The sequence below is a fragment of the Notamacropus eugenii genome, chromosome 5 (genome assembly GCF_028372415.1).
Source record: "Notamacropus eugenii isolate mMacEug1 chromosome 5, mMacEug1.pri_v2, whole genome shotgun sequence".
NCBI lineage: Eukaryota > Metazoa > Chordata > Mammalia > Diprotodontia > Macropodidae > Notamacropus > Notamacropus eugenii.
Window position 1 is genome coordinate 234981750 of NC_092876.1, and position 22625 is coordinate 235004374.

General features: G+C 39.1%; 1 protein-coding gene across 9 annotated transcripts in view; it reads left to right on the plus strand.

Annotated features, from left to right (window-relative positions):
* RAPGEF4 (Rap guanine nucleotide exchange factor 4) overlaps positions 1–21468 on the plus strand; it is a 356019-nt gene extending 334551 nt beyond the window's left edge. For all 9 annotated transcript variants that reach the window (XM_072612340.1, XM_072612339.1, XM_072612342.1 and 6 more), the window contains 4 exons: positions 351–438; positions 824–888; positions 16588–16642; positions 20088–21468. In XM_072612340.1, coding sequence (XP_072468441.1) covers positions 351–438; positions 824–888; positions 16588–16642; positions 20088–20215 — 336 coding nt within the window. In that variant the 3' untranslated portion in view covers positions 20216–21468. The remainder of the gene's footprint in view (positions 1–350; positions 439–823; positions 889–16587; positions 16643–20087) is intronic.
* Positions 21469–22625: the final 1157 nt, after the last annotated feature.

The following is a 22625-nucleotide window of genomic DNA, read 5'->3' on the forward strand; positions in this document are numbered from 1 at the left end:
GGAACGTGTAGATAACTTTGGAATAAGGGCCTGTAGGTAACAGTGGACTGCATACTCTGGACTTTATTGTAAATTTAATATTTGCATTAAAGGACATGGCTCCCCAATAAGCAAATAATCCTAGTCCTATCATCATGAAAATCAAGAAAGAAGAGAAATGGAAAAACTTTGTATGTGAAATGTTTTGTTTTAAGACATGAATTACATTTAACTAAAGCTGTTGTACTTTTGTATTCATCACCGATTTAAAAACACAAAAGATTAGACTTATCTGAAAGTTGTCTCTTATTACCACTATTCAATATGATGTATTTGCTGGTGGGTTTTTTTTTTTGTTGTTCTTTCTTAAGGATCCATCCAGGAACCACAGGGCTTACAGGCTCACTGTTGCAAAACTGGATCCACCTCTCATTCCCTTCATGCCCTTACTCATTAAAGGTAATCCAAGTGAGCAGGTAATAAGTATCTGAGAAGTGAAGGGGTGATAAAATAGAGCTCTTCTGAAAAGGGGGGAGAGGGTAGGGTCCTTCCACCTTCTCTGGCGTTTTATGGTTTGTTTTTCAAGGGCTAAGAGGGTTAGGAGAAGCAATGATCTGGGGTTTTGAAAGTCTCTCTGGCTGAACTAAGCACTAGTTTAGCAATTTTACTAGTCTCAAGTAAAGAGATTTTAAAGTTAAACACCTGATATAAAAGGAACCATTGTCGGCCTTGTACAATTACATTATGCAAATCAGTTGCTGTAATCTAGTGTGGTGCCATTGTGCTTTTGTCCTGTGACAAATTTCAATTGGTTATTAGCTTGTGACTTTTTATTTCCATACAGATATGACATTTACTCATGAGGGGAACAAGACGTTCATTGACAATCTAGTAAACTTTGAAAAAATGGTAAGTACTCTATATAATCTCACCTCAACTGTTGGGAGGGAGTATTTCTCCCAACTCCCCCCCTCACTCACTCCCCTCCCTCAAAAAAAAAAAAACCTAACAAATTTGCATTCATTCTAATAAAAGAGGTAATTTCCTCATATGCTGTTAAGTGGAAACTCAAGGAAGTTATACATAAAGGATTTTGAAAAATTTGGCTCAGAGTGACTCCCATTTTATTCTGTCAGTTCTTTTTTGTGGTACTGAATTATATTTGTGTGGTTGCCCACAGTGGCCTGGCTTTTATGCTCCTCTTTTCTCCTGGGGGCGCCTGTTGCTATAATGTGGAAATGCGATAGACTGACTTTCGTGTTGTTGCTTTTATCACAAGGTTTGTGGAGCTAGCCTGCCCTAGGATGCCAGGGAAATGCTTAACTGCCTTACCTGACTTTGCTGCACAAAAATAGGCAAAAGTCAAATTCTGCAAATAGATTTCCACTGGAGTGGTATAGTTTATAGGCATAGTTTGTATGATTTCACTCAGGGATGGAGAGACGAATTTTAAAACCTTCAAGGTAGAGGGTCTATCTGGTTCTAAAACAGCAGGCTTCAAGTTTGCATTTTTCTAGGATTTGGCAAAAAGCTAATTTTTTTCTGTTGTATAAAGCAAGAATGAGGCAAGAGGCAGGTAGAAACCTAAGAAGTGCTGACTTACTGTGAGTGGGAAAAGTTTAAGAAGCCCTGAATGGAGCACTGGATAGAGAGTCACCTTGGAAGCAGGAAGACCTAGGTTGAAGTCTTGTCTCTGATATATACTGGCTGAGTGATAAAAGCCAAGTTATTCAACCTCTCAGTGCCCAAGCCTGCTAGCTAAGATTGTAATTTGCAGCTTTAGACTTGAAGCTTATAGAAGAGTTGCCGTTAGGCATCCATCAATAGAAGGAATTCCTACGTCAATGTGGGTGAGTCCAGCTCCCCCAAAAAGAAAAAAAGATGTAAGAACAAAACTTCTATTCATGTAGGTTGAATGTGAGTGAGTAATGGCATATATTCTACTAAATCTTTTATGAATTAATGTAATGTAAATAAAAGGCCATTATCTATGACACTTATTGTTTTCCAAGCTCATATAAATATGATACTATTCATTGCAACTTTGTCTTATTTTCTGGAAAGTTTGATATATGTTACCATATGATTATATCTAATTTAGGAAGATTCTTTATACGTAAACCTGAGATCTGATTAAATTTTCCACAGTTTTTTTTAAGTTGAGCTCATGTTAAGTTAAATTTTTGCTTTTATAAAGTATTTTATTTGCTTTTATAAAGTATTTTAAAATATGCAGGTTAAGAAATGCGTAAAGAATGCTGATTTTTATAATGATTTTTAAATTTTATTTTATAATGTTTTATTAATGCTTTTATATTTCTATTACCCATAAAATCTGAACCCACAGTGGGCCTGAAGGATATTTGACCCCTTCATTTTTTTATAGACTATATCAACCATCGAAAACCTTCTCGAAAGGAATTGTTCTAGGTAGCCAAGTTTTCCACATAGCTGAGAGTTTATACCACTGAGAACCAAGAATGGTTTATTTTTACCATTTGGGTTGGAAATCTTCCTAAAATGTATTGTGTAGTTTCTTCTCTGTCTTCATAAATAAGTACATTAGAATGGAACTTAACCTTTTCTTGATGACTCTAAGACATCATTATTAATACCAATTATTTTACCATTCAATTAAGCAGTAAGAGCTTCAAGAATGGAAGACTTCCAAGAAAGCCTGTTTAGTTTTAAGCTGTAGTAAGAGAGGTATAGTGAGTGTCCAGGAATAGAAAGGTGACTAGCATACTGTCCTCTGCCTTGGTCAGACAACATCTGAAATACTGGACTCAGTTCTGGGCACCATATTTAAGGGATGACATTGAAGAGCATCCAGAGGAAGCCAGCCAGAGTGGCAAGGGGCCCAAGTTGATGCCATCTGAGGAGGAGTTGACATAACTAGATAGTTGCACAAGGAAAATGAAGATTTAGGGAGCAGGATAATTGCTATACTGGAAAAGTCATCATATAGTAGAAGAGTTAGATTTGATCTACTCATCCCCAAATGGTGGAATTAGGAATAGTGCATCATTCAATTTTGCAAAGAGGCAAGTTTGACTTGACGTTAGGAAAAACTTCTTAACAATTAGAGCTATGCGAAAACTGAATGACTGCCTCCAGGGGTAGTGATTTCCCTCTTGCTGGAGGTCATTGATTAAGGTTGGATGAACACATGTGGGCAATGCTGTAATATCAATTCTTACTGAGGAGTGAGATGGACTAGGCAGTTTCTAAGGTTCCTTCCAGCTGTGAGACTGTAACTATTTGCCTCTGTATTTAAATGTCTCCAATTTTCTAATGATTGTTTGCTTTATTTAGCTTTTCCTCTTCTTCCTAGCTGTTCAACCTGTTTGCTTACACTAGCCCCTATTCTGTTTCTTATTTGTGGCTTCTTATCTACTATGAAATCAGAACCAGATGGTCAAGCCTGCTGGAATTATCAGTCAATTGACAAGTATTTATTAAGTGTCTACTATGTGGCTGACCCTGAAAAATAAAACTAAATTGCCTTGGGATGAAGGATTAGGGTCTTTCCTCTAAGTGAAGCATATGATTTAACACATGGGCTTTGTGATATCTAGTTTGTGTTCTCAGAGACTCTACCTGCTATTTCCTCATTCTCCACGGGGTTCTGGTTAGGTGAAGCTGCTAGTTAGCTGAGTTCTGGGGAGTAAAAGTGTCCAAACAAAGGCTGGACAAATTCAGGAGACCGTTGAATAGTTGGTTGGTCCAATTTCTTGCTAGTTTAAAAAAACAGGAAAACTGTAGCACTAAAGTTGAAAAAACAAACACCACATCACAGGAGAACATGGGAAATCCTATAGCAATTCTGGACGAGTCAGCACTGTTGAGCTTTGGGAATCAGCCAAGCACAGACTATAACCATGCAAAATAAATAAATAAATAAACAGTTGCTCAGTCCAGGGTTTCGGGATTTTGTACATCCTGGAAAATAATATATATGCTCTGACTTCTCAGTGGCATTTGCTCCTGAAGTCAAGTTCTTTATCTGTACTGTTTGTCAAAGGGGATGGATGTGCAGTGGTTGCATTTTTTCTTTTCTGCTATTTGAGTCACTACTGAGCATCCAGATCAGCATTCTTCACACGTTTCTTAACTCGCAAATTTTAAAATATTTTACCAACTTAAAAGATAAATCAAATAGCTACTCAGAAATAGAAACCAAAAAAAGCTTCCTAGAAGCAAGTTGCCAAATTATACAAAAAATTTAAAAGGTGGACACAGTCATTTAATATCATTTTCTCATCAAAAAGGATATCTGCATTTGGATTCCTCATCATCATTATCATAATAGCTAGTATTTATATTATAGTGTTTTAAGATTTGCAAAGTAATTTTCAACTGGATTTTTTTTTAAATTTATCTTCACAACAACTCTGGGAGGGAGGTGCTGTTATCATCCCCATTTTATAGATGAAGAAAGACAGAACTTGTCAGAATTCTGACTTGTCCAAGATGACATTGCTGGCAAGTGTGTGAGGCAGAATTTGAACTCAAAGTAAAATATCTGTCAACATCTGACATGACCACTGGCAACTGTCCAGGTCGAGATATGACTGGGGGATGAAATTCAACAAATGTAACAAGAATTAAGCTGTTGTTTAATAGTTGAAGTTAGACTCCACAGTATCCAGATGACCTTGGGCAAGACCTCTGTGTTTCCTCACCTGTGAAATGAGGAGATTTGGACTAGATGACCTCCAAATGTGTTCTAAGTCTATGACCCAGTGATCCCCTATGAAACATATTGTTCCACCTGCCATGGAGTCCAATATAAGCATGTGGAATGACATGGACGATGCTATGGACATATGGGAAGGCAAAATGATGTAAAACCAACTGCTGAAAAAGCCTGAATGAGAGCCTTGGAATTTTCAGGAGTCCTAAGATCTCCAGCTGCAAGCAATGATCTAAAATATTGAGCCATGTGACCGAATGATGATGATTGATGATGACTGACATTTATGTATGACTTTAAAGTTTGCAAAGTGCATTATGTCCATGATCTCATTGGAGCCTCATGATAGAATGTGACCCTATAATCTGAGATTTAGAGCTTCAAGGGTCCTTAGAGGTTGCTGACACCCTTCATTTTACAGATGAAGAAACTGAGACTTGGAAAGACTGAACTGAGGCAGGGTTCAAACCCAAGTCTTCCTGACTCCAAATCCAGAATCCTTGCAGGTATACTATGCCGCCTTCCCCTCTCAGGAATTGAGATGTACTATGGAATGAACAAGGCCTTGGGAGTTTTATTTATGGAGCAAGACAAAGATCTTCTCTTTTTAAAAGTATATGACAAGACAGCCACCAGCCACATTTCTCCTTAACCAGCAAAGTAACATGCAGTGACTACTGTTCAAACCTATTAGGAGAATACAGTCCATTTACAATGCTGACAATAATGATGATGATGGTGATGATGAGGATGTTTATTATACTACATACCAGGCACTGTGTTAGCATTTTGCAAATATTCCATTTTATCCTCACAACAACCCTGGGAGATAGGTGCCACTAGTCTATTCATTTTACAGTTGAGGAAACTGAGATAAAAATAGAGGCTAAGAGACTTGCCCATGGTCACATAGCTAGTAAATAGCTGAGGTTGGATTCAGACTCAGGTCTATCCATTGTGCCACCTACCTACCCAGCTACCTTTCTCTGTGCTGCAGTATTTATGCACCACAGGCAAAAAGCTAAGAGGCCTTATGTCAGGTGTGTGCATGTTGAGCTAAAGCACATTTTGCCACACGTAGATAACACTTCCAGCTCTCCAGCTATGATACCATCCTAGGAAAAGTGGATCTGTTTTTAAAATTGCCCTTCCACCAACTGGATGGCTCAGAAAGAAGGAATGGAAATCCCAAAAGGCATTCCACATCAGCATCTCTACAGAAACTGGGCCTTCTTCCCCTATCCTCCATCCCAAATGCCAGAAGCACTTACTCACAAGTGTGACTCTCTCAGCTGTCACCTTCTGTGGCATCACATACCCTGTTGGCAGAAGAAATCCCCTTTGTCCTCCTGTACATCATAATAGTGTATCAGGGAGGCCAAGATGATCAGTTGTTCTTGGGGTCTGGATGACTGTGACTCCAGAAGTTGCACCTGTGCAGGGAGCTGAAGTCACCAGGACATTCAAGGACCCAGGTTGCTTTGCTTTCTGTGGAGTGGAGCACGTTAGCAGGAGACCACTGTGCCAGTCCCTCCACCCCCCGCACCCCTCCAGGCCTTTATTGAGCCTCTCCACCCTTGAGGTGTGAAATGAGGATTAGGGAATTTGTTGCATATTGGTTTTCAGGTTTTGTGGATAGGAACAAAAGAGAATTCATACTCTGATCCTTATGCAAAAAAAAGAGGGGGGCAGACATTCTTTCATTTTTTTTGGAACATAAAGGGGTATTCGAAAAGTGTTTGAATAAAGCCCTTAGTAGCTTTCTATGGCATCCATGAATATTTATAACATTTAGGAGCCTAGGCTAGGAATGGATTAGCAGATAATGTGTTGGCCTGCTGCCACCATACCAGGCTGCATAAAGCTGAAAGGGTATTGTTGCATATATATAGCGTGCTGATAGTCACAGTTGCTACTGTATTATGTGCTTGGTTCTATTTCAGACATACCCATATTTAGGTTTATTTATTTATGAATATCATTTTTAAGCTAATAGTTTTATTTGGCATGAGAAGACTGGTGCAAACTTCTAAACATGCATCATCTCTCCTTGAACGAAAAAGAATGTTTTGAACCGTTATTTTTTGCTTTACAAATTGTAACTGAAATCCAGCCCTTCCATCCTGCCAAGATGGAGAAATAAAAGATCCTACCTACCCAGCCCCACTGTACCAGCTAAAAAAAAACCAAACTATAAAATTATTTATGAAGTTTACTCTTTATAGTACATAAAGCAGTCTAAATTCAGATTTTACAAATGCTTTAAATTAAATCAAGGCATATTTATTGAATGTCTGTTCTAGTTGAGGCATTATCCAAGGATGTACATGTGAGTCCAGGCCTTGAAGTTCCTTCCTGCCTTAAGAAACTCATAATCTAGTTACTGAGACAGAACATAAAAAATGTGATGAAAAAAGGGTGAATTACCATGACATATTTACATCAGAGTTCAGCCATCCTATTAAAAACTTTTAAGAGTCTTCTACGTATAACAAACACTAGGTGATAAGGATATCAGAAAAAAAGAAGGCACAATTCTTGTCCAGACAAACTTCTCCTGGCCTTAATAGGAAGAAAGCTCTCTAAGGGCAGGGTTTATCTGTGGTTCTGTCGTTATATAGCACCCAACACATATACCTAGCAATGTATTTTGTACATTAAATATTTGTACTTTTAAAATAAGTGCTAAATTGACTTTTCCTCAAAGAGCTTACAGTCTAGTATGGGGAATAAGACAAATTACCTGTGATACAAAATAGAATATAAAAAGTGCTTTAGCAGAACAGTTTATATGACCCAATTGGCTCAATCAATCAGCAAATATTTATCAGGCAAATAAATTCATGGGAGCTCATGAAACCACTCTAAGGGTCACCTACAGTTAGAGGTAATGATCTGAAGTCATTGTTCAGTCATTTCAGTTGTATCTGTCATTTTTTTTCAAAAAGCTGGAATAATTTCCTTTTTGTCCTGTACAGTTTTCATTTTTTATTTCTTGAAATATAGCTCTGAAAAAATAGGCTTTCAAAAAGCCCATTGTGCTTTCAATGGAGCTAACTTGACCAAACCTTTAAACCCAAATCACTCTGGTTTTCACTGAATGACCAATAATAGCCCCAAGCCCCTAAACTGGCCCTATGGGGCCTTGTAGGTCCTTGAGTGAGACCTTTTGACTGAGTCCAAGTTGTACAGAACAAATCTTTTTATTAAGGGGATTTGTTTTCTGAAGTTTGGATTCAGTCAAAGGGCTGTACTTGAGGACCTAGAGGATCACATGTGTCCTTGAGGGTGCAGGTTCCCCATCACTGCCCTAAACTCATTGGTTAGATTTTGATTACTTAAATGAGTGTAAACAATCACTCTTTTCTGTTCAGACCAAAAACTCTTGAGGAGTTTCCCTTCCCAAATAGATGCTTTTAAAGTGATAAACTGGGCCATCTTTTGTCTCAATTCTTACTTAGCCCTTGGTCATTGAATGGGCTTGGGCTCAGACAAACTGGGAAAGACCTTAGTTTGGAAAGGCCAAGGTCACCCACTGCATCCTGGGCCATCACCAGTCCACCTTTGTCTTGCCACTTCACTTTGAACATTCAGAGGAGATACTGAGGCTGATGACTTTGCACAGATCTACCTCACTTAAATCTGCTCCATTCTCAAGTCAAGACATCACCCTCATGATATCATCAGTCCTCTTTGAGAACATATGATGAACAACAAAAATAGTCCTGTCCAACTCTTCATGACTCCTTTTGGGGTTTTCCTGGCAAAGACACTAGAGTAGTTTAGCATTTCCTTCTCCAACTCATTTTACAGATGAGGAAACTGAGGCAAACAAGGTTAAGTGACTTGGCCAGTGTTATAGAGCTAGTAAGTGTCAGGGGCTGCATTTGAACTCAGATCTTCCTGACTCCAGCCCAGGTACTCTATCTATCCACTGCACTACCAGGCTGCCCTATGATCTAATGATCCAGAAAAGGAGACAAAAAGAATGGTCAGACTAGGTTGGAGAACCAAGAGAGAGTAGTATCCTGAAAACTTAGAGAAAGGAAAGTATCAAGGAGGGGACAGTGTTTAAGAGTGTCACATACTGCAGAGGTCAAGGAGAATGAGAATTGGGAAAAAGTCACTGGATCTGATAACTAAGGGAACATTAGTTAAACTTTGGAGAGAGCAGTTTCAGTGGAATGAGACCAGATTGTCAAGGGGTAGACAAGAGAATAAGAGGAGGGAAAGTAGAGGCATTGATTCATATAATTAGGAGTTTAGCTACAAAGAGCAGAAGAGATTTGGGTGATAGAAAGGACTAGGGGAGATGTGGTTGTGTTTGTAGCTTGTAGGAAATGAACTAGTAGAGGGGGAGAGGTTCAAAATGAAGATAGCGTGGAGGTGACAAGAAGGGCAATATGTTGGAGGAAATGGGGTGGAATGGGATCACTTGAACAAGTAGAGGGGTCAGCTTAGGTAAGGAGTAAGGCTACTCCATCATGTGGGACAGGAGTGAAGGAGAGTCGCAGAAAGCCCCTGAGTGATAAGAGATGAAAAAGAGGAAAGGAGAGAGTTCACAGCCAATGGCCTCAATTTTTTTTCTGTTATATATGAAGCAAAATTCTCAGCTGAGAGAGTGGAGGGTGGGGGAGCCACAAGAGGTTTGAGAAGGGATAAAATATTTTGGAAGAGCCTTTATGGAGAGGGATTGGGGGTTGATAAGGGACTGCCTAGCAGCAGTGAGAGCCCTGTTGAGGTTGTATAACATAAATTTGTAGTGGACCCAGTCAGAATGGTTGTATGACCATTCAGCAGCATAATATAGAACTGGAGGAGGAAAATACTAGGAGTAATCCATGGCTTAGGTTTAGATGGGACTAAACAGTGATAAGGAGGCTAGGTATTCAGAAGAGAAGACCTCTGTGGAGTCAAATTAATTCACCAAGAGGTTAAGATGGAGAGAAGACAAGGATACAGAGGAGATGGCCTGGGGGAAAATTGAGAGATCAAGGGATTCAAGGTACAGTGCAGATGAAAACTAGGGCTATGTAAGAGGAGAGAGAGAGAGAGACAGAGACAGAGAGACAGAGAGAGACAGAGACAGAGAGAGACAGAGAGAGAGACAGAGACAGAGAGAGAGACAGACAGAAAAAGAGACAGAGAGAGAAAGAGACAGAGAGAGAGACAGACAGAGAGATATGTGAAAAGCTAATAGATTATGGTCAGGTAAGGGAATTTCAGTGTTCTAGAATTTGGAGGTGATACATTTGTGGGTGATGGCAAATTCAAGGGTATGACCATCTCTGTGTGTTACTGAGATGAGGTAAAGGAGTAACTCATGCAAATAATAAATGCTTGTTGACTTTTTTGACTTCTGAGACTTAAAGTTGATCCTGAGCAGAGGTATATGTCAATAGAGACAGGCATCATGAAGTACTGGATAGAAAGCTGGCCTCAGTCAAAAAGACAATAGCTGTAAATTTGAAACCTGGAATCTCCAAGGGGCAGTCCCTTGTACAATTTTGTGACTAGAACTCTGAATCTGGGGCAAGGCTGGATTTGCTCACGGAATAAGACAACATCCATTGGGTGGACGCTGGGAGGTAAAGCCTATGTATTTTTTTACTTTTCAGTCACTCGGCATCCCAGGAACTTGCTAGGTTTGTTTTATGGAGAACATCCCTTCTGGCAGAGGTGGGAAGTCTTGGGTAACGCTACTTGGCTCTGTCCCCATCTTGCCAGTTAGGTCATGAAGTCTACGTACTTTTAACCTCAATTGCTTTCAAAATAAATGTGAGCAGCGACCTGCTATTTGCCGAACATGAGGATCAGAGGGCTGGAAAATATTGCTGGAATTCCATGGTACAGCGGAAAGACCCAAGAACTTGGAGTCAGACCTGGCTGCAAGTCTTGTCTTACCTACTTAGTACCAGAAAGCAAGCCATTGATCCTAACTGGGCCTCACATTCCCCAACTGTAAAATGAGGGGGTTGGATTAGTCTCCAAGGCTCCTTTCAGCTCCAAATTGCTGGTCCTGTATTTTAGCTCGTTAGCCCAAGTTTATTCTGATGCACGTTGAGGGGAAGAGTTGTCTGTCAATGATTGGAGGACTACCTAAACTTTGAATGTTTAGTCCAGTCTTTGTGCATGATAAAACCCACTCGAGTTACATGGTTTTTGTAGAGGCATTGGCAGGGTTCATACCAGGCTACATGCCACTGGCAGCATTATGCTGACCTAATGAAGCAAAGAAAGGGACCCCCATGCAAAAGCAAGGTTTGAATTTCGAAGATGTAACTAAAGTTATCTTTGAGTGCAATTAAAAAGGAAACATCAAAATTAAAACCATTGTTAAAATTAATCAAAGATTTAGAAAGGTAGAACCCAACTCTCGAGCTGAAAATTACTGATTTAAACAATTGTTCTCACATTTTAAACTACATAATGAGGTAAAAATTACGAAGCCTCAGAGCATAAGCTCTAAAGACTAGTCTAAAACTGAAGTCAGAATGAAATGTTTTAGCTTTCAAAACGAAAAAGCAGAACAATTACTTCCTACAAAATGGTATAGGAAGAGGTTTCTGACCCCCGTTAATTGTTTTATTATTCTTCAGAGGGGAATACAGGCAGCATTTCCCAGGGTTTCCAGTAATTACACTCCATTCAATATCAGAAGAATTACAATAATTCTGCATGGAATATGCTTGTGCCCTTCAGATGCAAAGCCTTTGGAAAAGTGGAAAAAACAACTTAAAGTAAATTAGCATGAAAATTATCGTAGTTACTGTTTATTTGAGTGCTCCATATATCAGAGGCTAATTATACATTGTATGCCACATTTTCTTGGAGGTATTTGTGATATATTTCTCATGCTGACCAAAAGATGTATGAGTTTTAGGGTCCTTTATAAAAGTACACTTGAACTTTACCAGTTCTGCCTTTGTCCGTGAGAAAATGTCTGGGCATGGACCGTTCAGACTTAGAGTAGCAGTAGTCACCAAGATCTTATGAGTATTCTTTTTAATATAAAAAATCGGGAATCCTCTATGAATCATCTTGTATGAATTGGTTTTTTTTTTATTTTGAAGACCATTGAGTCTCTCTCAGATTCATTTTCTATAGTCTGGTAGGGCGAGAGACCAGGGGGAGGGGGAGAGGGTGGAGGAAACAAGGCAGCTCCAGGGCTTGAGAGTCACTTTCCCTGTGTGGAGTCTTATCAATTTTCTTGCTATTGTTAAAGGTAATTCACCATCTCTATGGAGCCACCTTTAGAACATAAGCAGCAAAAGCCTCGTGGAAACAGCACACAAAGATTGAGGGGTCCTTGCTAGTGTTAAAATGCCATGTTCAAAAAAATTCCATATTCCCTGCTGTGGAATGATGTTTTGTCTCACAGATTAAAAAATACATATCAGGGCTTTAAAAAAAAGAATTTAAACTAGGAAGAAATGAAAAAAAATATTTCCTTCCAATCATTTGAATTTAACCAAAAGATTTTTAAAGGAAATTAATATTAACCTTGAAACAGACTTTAACCTAGAAGGCTAATAGACTTGAAAGAACAGTAAATCACACAACAATGTGGAGTATCACATTAGAGGTAGAATGTTTTTTATAGATAGAGAGATATTGACTGGACCTGTGATTTGTTATAGGGAATTCCCAAATGGGCAGACGCAGTCTTACCCATGCAACAGAGAGTCTTAGTTGCCTAGGGCATAAGAAGTTAAGCAATTTGGCCACAGTTACCCAGCCAGTATGTGTCCTGGGCAGGACTTGAACCCAAGTATTTCTGACTTCAAAGCTATCTGTCCCCTGTTCTATACTACCTGTTACTCACATCTACAACCGCACCTATCTACCTTACCTACATACCTGCCTGCCTGCCTGCAGATCAGCTTGCCTAGTGCTTCTCAAGCAGGACTTGTTTTTGTTCATCTGACCAAAACTATATAAAGCTGCTAAAGCAGAACATAGTGGGTCTCTGTCCTCCAAAAGTCTTATAATGAGTTGATTGAAAGTGTCATGAGTAAAAGAAGCTGTTTGGGCACTTCCTAGAAGCCCACAGCACTTTAAAGAAGGGCTCAGTGTTTTGAGATTTTTCGTACTTGTGCCATTACACCTAGGACTGGGACTGTTTCTACTGATTTTTTACAAAACATTTTAAAGTATGGCCTGGGTCTCAAAGTGAGGAATAAGAGAGGAGTTCACTAAGTGATAGCAATGCTATTTTAATAAATGTAAAGCATCATGAAGAGTACTACAGTATAGTTGTTGTTTTTTTAAATGCTGAACTTGCGATCAGAAGCTCTGGGTTTGAATCTTACCTCGGTTACTTCCTGCCTTTGTGACCTTTGGCAAACTATTGACCCACTGGCGCTCAATTCCTAATCTGAAGAATTAGGACAGTGTGGAGGGTGGACCAGGTATTCTCTAAAGGCCCTTTCAGTTATAAATCTATTATCCTATGAATCAAATAATGGGAATCTTTTAGCCACTTTATATAAGAAGTCCAAGTGAAAGATGAACCTATTGACATATCCTGGAGATGCCTCACTGCTAGCTCATTGAACCCTAATGCTGGGTGAACAAGGAATTTGCAAATATCCCTGGCAGAAAATTCCCAAGGAGGAGCTCTTCCCCAAAACAGTTCCCTGTTCCATAAACTTTGTATCTTGTATTTTCCCTTCCTTGGTTTTAGAACTAGGTGGAGTAGAAGACAAATGCTAGATTTGGAGTCAGTTCAAATCCTGCTTCAGACACTAGCCGAGTAAATTACTTGAAACTCTCTCTGCCTCGGTTTCCTGATCTGTAAGATGGGAATAATAATATTGCCTCCCACTCCCAGGGCTGTAGTGAAGATGAAGTGAGATAATATGTGTAATGTGTTTTTCAAACCTTAAAGTGCTGTACAGGTTTAAGCTAACTTAAAACTGTACTAAGACTTTTGGAACACTTTGTATAAATACTAGTCATCAACATGATTATGTTGCTAATCTTCTATTATATTTATTTACTTTTTAAATATTCATTTTTAAAAAAGATTTGAGTTCCCAATTCTCTCTCTTCCTCACACATTGGGAAGCCCAGCAAATGATACCAATTATACATATGAAATCTTAGAAAACATATTTCCATAATAGCCATGTTACCAAAAAAGCAAGAAAAATAAAGTGAAAAAATTGTGCTTCAATTTGCAGTCAGAGTTCATCAGTTCTGTTTCTGGAGCTGGATAACATTTTTTATCATGAATCCTTCAGAACTGTCTTGGATCATTGTGTTGATCAGAGAAACTAAGCCTTTTACAGATGGTCATCATTACAATATTATTATTGTGTCCAATGTTCTAGTTCTGCTTACTCCACTTTGCATCTCACTATTATTATTACTTAAAAGCAGGGGAAACAAGTACAGAAACACAGTAGGTGATGTTGGTTGCTATCATATTGGCCTGACAGACAGACTTTTTAAATCTCCAAAATTTTTAACAACCTTTCCTAAAAGTGTCTTACAAACAGAGCTTCTGTTAGGCAATTATTAATAACTTAGGGAAATACAGAACCGAAGCTGGGCACCAGATTTTAAATATATACTTTCACTCAAAGCTCTAATGTTGTTAAAAAAAAACCCTCCAATTTTTAAAATGTTTTATTTTCCTTTTAAACTGGGCCCCACTGGCACACACCTACAGCCATTGCTAATCTGTATGACTTCCCAAGGCAATAGATGATTCAACAGGGCTTCTAGTTGTCCTCATATATTCTACACTGCTTTCTGACTCTTGATCCAATAATTTGATGAGCCTGTCCTTAAGTCTATCATCCACCACCTGTCTGCAAACCTCTTATGTCCGCAGAGCTTGACTTCTTAAAAACTGGTGGATTTACAAACCTGACTCTTTCTTAATCCTGTGCCTTACTTCCCTCTTGGTGTTTGACTTGTTCACAGTCTTATTTAAATTGGGAAATACCGGTCTACGTTGTAAAGCGTTCTGTAATCACCATGTGAAGGTTCAGCCCTAGAGAGTCAGCATTGACCCTGAAGTTCCATGTTTCAGCAGATGTCACCATACTTGCTGCAGGCCACAGGCAAAAGAATCAAGAGGAGGAAACAGAGTGCTCTCCCACATCCTCTTTGCAAGTCACTTTTTTCATCTCTTGTTCCCAGTCCCTCCCAGAGGCTCTGGCTACAGAGGACCACTCCTACCCCATGACTAAAGTTCTCCATCTAGTTTTCCTCTCCCTGGGAGGCAGCCCCCCACTCCAACTCCCCAGGAGGTGGCCCTTCTCACCACACTCATCAAAACTTCCTCGAGTGTCTTACTGTGAAATGAACTGCCCTCAGCCAACTGTCAGAAAGGCTTTGATCAGCTCCTTCCCTGGATGGTGTCAATAGCTTCAAGGAGTTCAGTGTGTTACTCCAATACACTCCAGGGGTATTGAAATGGGGGAATTTCTGGCACCAAAACAGAGAAGTGTAAGAGATTATTTCTTTGTGAAAGGGAGATCATCCACTATAAATACACCACCTATGAATAAGGCCAACCTGGCCATATAACTGAGGAATTTAATTGAAATAATGTTTAATTATATTTTTAAAATTCTTACATGTGTTTTTATAGATTAACTCCCAAATAGTTTATGAGTTCTATAGTATATATTGGGTTTTTGACTAATCAAAGAAGCTCAGAAACTGGGAGTCTGAAGGGACTTCAGAGGTCATCTTTTCTAATCTGTAACATCTCTCAAAAGCCATCATCCTATTTATACTTGAAGACTCTCTCCCACCCTTCCCCCTCCAAAGAAGGGAATCTTCTCTCTCCCAAGGTAACTCATTTCTCTTTTGTATAGCTCTAATTTGTTAGGATTTCTCCCCCCTTAAATCAGCCTAAATTTGTCTCTTTGTGACTTTCAATTGCTGCTTTTTGCTCGATCTTTTAGGACCAAACAGAGTCGGCCTGATGCCTCTTCTTCAAAACAATCCTTCAAATGCCTGTCTTAAAGACAGACTTCGCATCCCCCCTAATCAATATTTCCCTTCTTGTGGTTATCACCCCCACCAGTTCTTCCAAATGATCCTGTTAAAGTCTCCTGAAATGTTTCTCAACCATAAACTCTCTTCAGAGTGCTCACTCTAGGATAAGAGAACTCCTTTGGAAGGCAGTAAGACGTTAAAGAGAGATTTAAAAGTTATTATTTGTGAAGACTCTTAAATCTTAGGTTTTTAAATAGCCCTGTGTTCTGTCTCCCACCTATCCTTCCATACTTATTTAATATTACTCCCTTTAACAAACTCTATGTTCTAGCAAACTTAGAAGTCTACTGTTGTTATTAATCAGTTGTGTCTAATTCTTCATAACTCCAGTTGGTGTTTTCTTGGAAAAGATACTGGAATGGTTTGGCATTTCCTTCTCTAGCTCATTTGACAGATGAAGAAACTGAGGCAAACAGGGTTAAATGACTTGATCAAGGTCACACAGCTAGAAGGTGTCTGAGGCAAGATTTGAACTCAGCACAATGAGTTCTTGAATTAAAGCCCTTCACTCTATCCACTGAGCCACCTAGCTGCCCGTGGGGAGGCATAGCTACAGGAATAATTCTCCTTTGGCTTTTTTTTTTCCTTTGCTTTTTTATCCACAAAAAATAAGGGGTAAATAGATGCAGAATGAGATTAGAACTCCTCCTGAACATTTCACCATGCCCTAGCTTACAAAGATGAATTTTTCATCAATCTTTAGTTTCTCCCAAAGTAATGTAATTTGAATCAATATTATTTTAAAATTATTACTGAGAAGCATCTGGATCATATACATTACAAAGGATATGGTTGCTCATCACACCAGCTATAGCTGCAATAAATAATGATTGTTTTTCTTGGCAGGTTCCATCACTTGCTACACTGATAGGCTTTTTTCCTCTTCTTTTTAGCGCATGATTGCTAATACGGTCAGAACGGTGAGATACTGCAGGAGCCAACCCTTCAGTAAGTTATACATTATATCTTGCCATCTGGGTCTTGATGGCATGACTGTTTTTTAATGAGAATATTTAATGGGAAGGCTTGAGATGCCAGGTAACTATATCAAACACTTTGGACTTCAAACTCCAAGAGGACTTGGGACCTTCCCTTACTTTCAGGTTGTTGCAAAGCTAGACAGTAAAAACAGGAAGACTATTTAAAGAATGAATGGGGGAGGGGGGATGAATTTAAGAGTATTATTTTGATGTTCCTAACGTGGTCTTTGAAGCTGTATAGAAAAAGATTAAGACAAGCTTACCCAGCAAATCCAGCCTTATCCTAGCTCTTCCTCTGACTCATTGTTTGATGTTGGGTAATTCACTTAAACCCTTTATGACTCAGTTCCATCACTTATAAAATGGGAAGACAATATTTATCATCTGTCCAGGAGTGGTGTGAGAATTAATTAATGTTTGAGATATATTTGCAAAAGGTACTGTGCAAAGAAGTAGTATTTTCTGTTCCCGATATCACCATATGGGTTTAATGTGCTTTTTTTAAATTTTTGTAAATTCATCAGGGTAACTGGCACAATAAAATGCATGATGAGAATCACAATAAAGTGGTGTCACTAAATGCAGCCTGGGGCACTATGTTACCATGGCACCTTGGTTCTAGCTTTCATTTGGGTCCTACGTAGGTGGACTGGTTGGTGGGTGAGAGGAATTTGGCTCCCTAGAACTGGGCTGGAAAAGTGTATTTTGTGGCATTTTTTGGTTGTTAACCTTATTCCATTAGTCATTTTTAGAAATTTGGATATTAACTCAGAATTAATTTGTCATAGAGCAGACCCCATAAGTCTCCTTGGTGCCATTCCTGCTGGTGAATGCTATGAATAGTAGTTGCTTTTACAGACGTAAAGACTGTCATTATCACGAATCATTACTGTGCTTTCTGTCACTGTGGTACATGACAATAAACTTAACCAGCATTTGTGTGGTGCTTTATAGTTTGCAAAGCAGTTCACATATTTGTTCTTCACAATAGCCCTGTGAGGGCAGTGCTACATATATAGTATTATCCCCACTTTATAGATGAGGAAACTGAGGCACAGAGTGGTTAAGTGATTTGCCAAGCTTGTGTCAGAAGTCAGTCTAAGCCCAGCTCTTCCTTACTCTAAGTCCAGTACTCTAACCACCAGGCAACACTGCATTTCTATCAATGTATCCTAGTAGGTGTCACATGGGGTATAGGTGTTTCTTTCTTGTCAGGACTTCAGGTGGGTAGGGTCACATAAAATGCTGATGTCCTATTAGTACCTATTTTTATTTTAGCTTCAGTGCCAAAAGAGGGAAGGGACTAGGGGAAAAATACTATGGATTAACACGGTGAAGACTGACAGCTTTGAGAAATTGGGATTTAGGATGGGCAAGGAGACATCATTGCTGAAGGACAGATGCCCTTGCCTTCTCAAGCCCCTGTTATCTGCTCCCCCATGGCCTTAGGCCAGATAGGCCAGGTGAATCACCAAACTGTCCCACACAGATTCTCTCAGGGTCTGTGAGTGGCTGGCATTCCTCAAAGAATGGTAATTAGATAATGAAAGAAGAGGCTTCTCTGGAGCCACCTCTTGATAGTCCCATAGGCCTTCCTGGAAATATACCCCTGCGTGAAGGAGAGGGTGGGCTCTGGGGATTTGCATATTTGCATTCTGCTCCATTTTCTCCAAGAGGAGAAGGAAAACCGGTTTGTAAAATAAAGTGTACTGCATTTGTTGAAGTTATCTGTAACTGCTGGTAAACAACAGCTGCTCAGCTCTGAAGTCACCAGTCTATAGATAAAGCTATAGGGATAGAGTTATAAACATTGTGAGACCATGGACAATGTAATTACAGTATATTGTGCGTGGAGGGTATATTGCCAGCCCAAAGAGATGAAATTAAACACAATGTGTTTCTCGCTCAGTCCAGTGAGAGATTAATTCTATGTGATTGGTATCCTGATGAATTTCTTCTTATACCAAGTAAGGACCTCTGAATCCACATGTTTTTCTCTGTTCAGTCCTAAAATCTTCTCTTTCCCCCTTTGTGCAAAAAGTACATTCCCTTTGCCTTTGGGAATGGTGAGAGGAAAAGGAGAAGGGCATGTGTGTGTGTGTGTGTGTGTGTGTGTGTGTGTGTGTGTGTGTGTGTGTGTGTGCATGTGCACATGTGCATATGTGTGCATGGTGAGGGTGACAGGAGTGGGGGAGAATAAAAGAAATGGAAGGTCTGTAAGAGTGACAGCAAGGCAGAAGAGAAAGAGCCTGACCTGGAATGTGCAGTCCTGGCCCTAACCACAAAACCACCTTGTGACCTTTGACACAAGTGACAACCTCTCTGGGCCTCTGATAAATAGAAAGGAGTTGGTCTAGAGGATCCTTAGACTTCCTTCCTCCATGGAGCTATAAAGCTGGAATTCAGGGAGTCCTATTATAGAGCACCCTCTGGAATGCCAGGTACCAGCTGGGTCAGGGAATGTTGTTTAGCAGGAAGAGTGGCGTCAGCCTTCTGGGTTGGGGCTTTATTTTTTCAAGTAGAGAAAAGAGGTGTAATAAAAAGAACCTTGAACTATGCAAGACTTGGACCCACATCCTAATGTCATGACCTGCCAGCTTTTTTACCTTGGTCAAGTCACTGATGCTCAATTTCCTCATGAGTAAAATGAGAATGATATCTGTACCATTTACCTCCCAGGGATGGTAGAAAAGAGGTTTATGAACCACAGCGGAAATGGAAGCTTCTCTTAAGTACAGAGGCCTCAGAAAGGTCAAAACAGGTACCTTTTTAGCAAGGGAAGTGAACATTTGGTATCATGAATCAAGAGTGGCATTCAAGCAAAAGTAAGTATTTCAATTTTGTAGGCAGGTCATACAAGCAAAAGAGGAAATTGCTTCTTCAGACTCAGGGCTTATTTCTTTAACCTTGACCCAAATGGAAATTAAAAGCAATAGACAGTAAACAGTGAAACATGTAGCTAGCATAGGCTAGAGTGATTCTTATCTAGGGAAGAAAAAAAGGATCTATTTTAGTCTTAAAGTGAGATTGATGGGAAGAAGGAAAAAGACAAGTCAATAGACAGTATGTTATCAGAGTGAGATGTGCCCTCAGATGGTCGCTTTGATTTGACTGAGGTAAGATGCTACGGAAAACATCAAACAAGGAAGTTTGGAATAGGAAGAGAAAATAATTAGGAGAAGTTATTTTTAATGTCTCCTATTAAAGTTTTAATAAATTAAAATATTAAAATAGCACAGTAATTATTAAATAGTATGTTGACTGTTTTAATATAGATATGAAAATTTTACTGTAGCAACTTCTCAGTCTTATTGACTCCCAACATTTAAGGTAGTAAATATGTGAAAAGAATAAATCATTTGATATTGAATAGGTTGACTGTAATAACCTGTGCTCCTTTCCTGTGTCATCAGATCCTGATGCAGCCCTTGCTAATAAGAACCATCAGGATCTCCGGGGTTACGTACGACAATTAAACGTGATTGACAACCAGAGAACGTTATCCCAGATGTCACACAGATTAGAGCCTCGTCGAGCATGAGCATTTAAAGGGACTAAAACAATGGTTCATTTCTGGTCTACTATCTGCTAAAAAAAAATGCCATTTCTATTACAACTGTACTGCCATATATAACTTTATAGAACAAAGAAAAAATTAGTGAAAACAATCCCTGGGCATTGCCCAGCACACCAGCTACATGGTGATGAGGGCAGTGTGGCATTGTGGAAAGAGTATTGAACTAGATGCTAGAAGACCTGGGTTCTAATCTCAGCTCTGCCCCTCACTAGCTGTGTGGCCTTGGGCAACTCACTTAATCTCTCTGAGCCTCCGTCTCCTCATCCATAAAATGGGGATAATTAAAGCTGTTTCTGCCTACCTCACAGGGCTGTTGTGAGGATCAAAAGAGATCACGTATGTGAAAGCGCTTTGAAGATTCTCAAGCACTATCTGAACATGAGATATGATAAGGAGAGGAACATATTTGGCTTGTGAAATGCTTGTACACTGTAGCTTCAGGAATGCCCAGTTGGTATGCAGCTTTATTCATTTTGAAGTGCATCACTATCTTTGCTGTACTATAAATAAAAACCATAGTAAAATCCCATAGATCTACAGCCAGCGACAGGCACATGGTAAAATCCCTACATGTCTCCAGCACCTTTGTATAGGAGTAAGCAGATCACTGGCAGAATTGGTGGGGAACTTCTCGAAGAGAGGGCAGATGTAATATCTTCCATGGTTTTGAATCCACAAGGTTATATGTTGTTAACAGAGATCCATGGAAGATCAAGATGGAGGTAGCAACGATGTTCTCACCTCCATGGCCATGGCTCTGAGAGGACCTGACTTTGCATACTACTGTATAACGCTGGGGTTCTTTAAGTGAACTTGAAAGAACTGGTCTCTAATTTTTGAACGATAACTAGAATTGTATTTATGTTTACAATATAACCTTTTTAAAAAAAAAAAACTGACCAATAAGGATTACACAGAAATTCCAGGACTGAGGTTGTTAAAATTGCGATAGCAAAGGTAGAAAATGACATTGAAAAAGAGCACAATATGCACAAAGCATTTTTTTTTTCAAAATGAGAATATTTTCCTGGGCATTAAAAAAAAACTTTACTATCAACTGCAAATTATTGTTACTGGCAAAAAAAACCAAACACATATTTTCTGGATGTAAACATTATTACAGATATCTTAATTTTCAACAATCGTTTTGCACTTTCAGGTAGAATGTAAATAAAAGTGTTTATTCAATTAAAGTTATAAAGTATTTATTTGCTACATATCCAGTATTGTGCCAAAATCATTACTTTTTTATTTATTTTATTAGCATGTAATTGGAGTACAGGTTTTTATTTGATCTTCATAATTTGGCAGCATTTAATAATCATATGATGTGTATGTATCTTCTGTAAATAACGTCTAGGATCTTCATTAAATAGAAATGCTGAAAAAATGTGCTTGAGCCTTTATTTTAAAAAAAATGATGGTGGCTGGGTGTGGTCCAGACTTTTGATTTCATCACCTTAAGGAACTCCTGCTGATCAATCTCTCTCTACCAGTGGAGATCGGCTTGTGTTCTGCAACTCAACATCTTAAAGCCCTGAGAGAGTAAGTGATTAATCAGGGTCACACAGCCAGTATGTTTTAGGGGTAGGATCTGAACTGAGGTCTTCCTAACCTCGAACCTAGTTCTCTATTTTCTACCTCATGCTTCCTCTCCTTACCAGACATTTATTCACTCTCTTCCTATCCTACCAAGGTTGTCAGTTGGCTAATGTGAGTGAATTGAATTTGAAAGTAGCATCTAGTTCAGAGGTTCCCAAACTTAATTGTCATACCATCCCCTTTAAAAAAATTACTCAGCACCCCCCTGGAAATCTACTTTCTTTAACTCTTTAACATTTTTTTTGAAATTTGCATCATTTCAAATATATATACATTTATATGTATGTATGTATATTAAACTACTCATATTAAATTTAATAGCTTATTGTAAATTTGTGGGTTTTTTTCCTGCATTGAAATTTTGATGATACAATAATGCATCATATATATGTATATATTATTGTATTGTATCCTAAATAAGTCATTACATGTACATATTCCTGCCAATGCAGGTTGGAATTCCTGACAATGCTCATTGTTGCTCCTTGGATAAACTACTTATTCCTTGGTTAATCATTTAAAACCTTTCACTCTCTGGCTCCAACCTGTGTTTTCAGATGGATTTCCCATCACTCCTTCTCCTGCTGGTAGCCAAGCTGGCTTGCTTGGATTCTCCATACATTATATTCCTTGTATCATCTCTATCATTCACCCAGACTCTTTCTTCCCTCCATCCCTGAACCCCCTCCTCATCTCAGTCCCTTAGAATCTTCGGCCCTCTTCAAGGCTCAGCTCAAATGCCACCTTCTATAAGATGGGGGAGAAGCCTTCA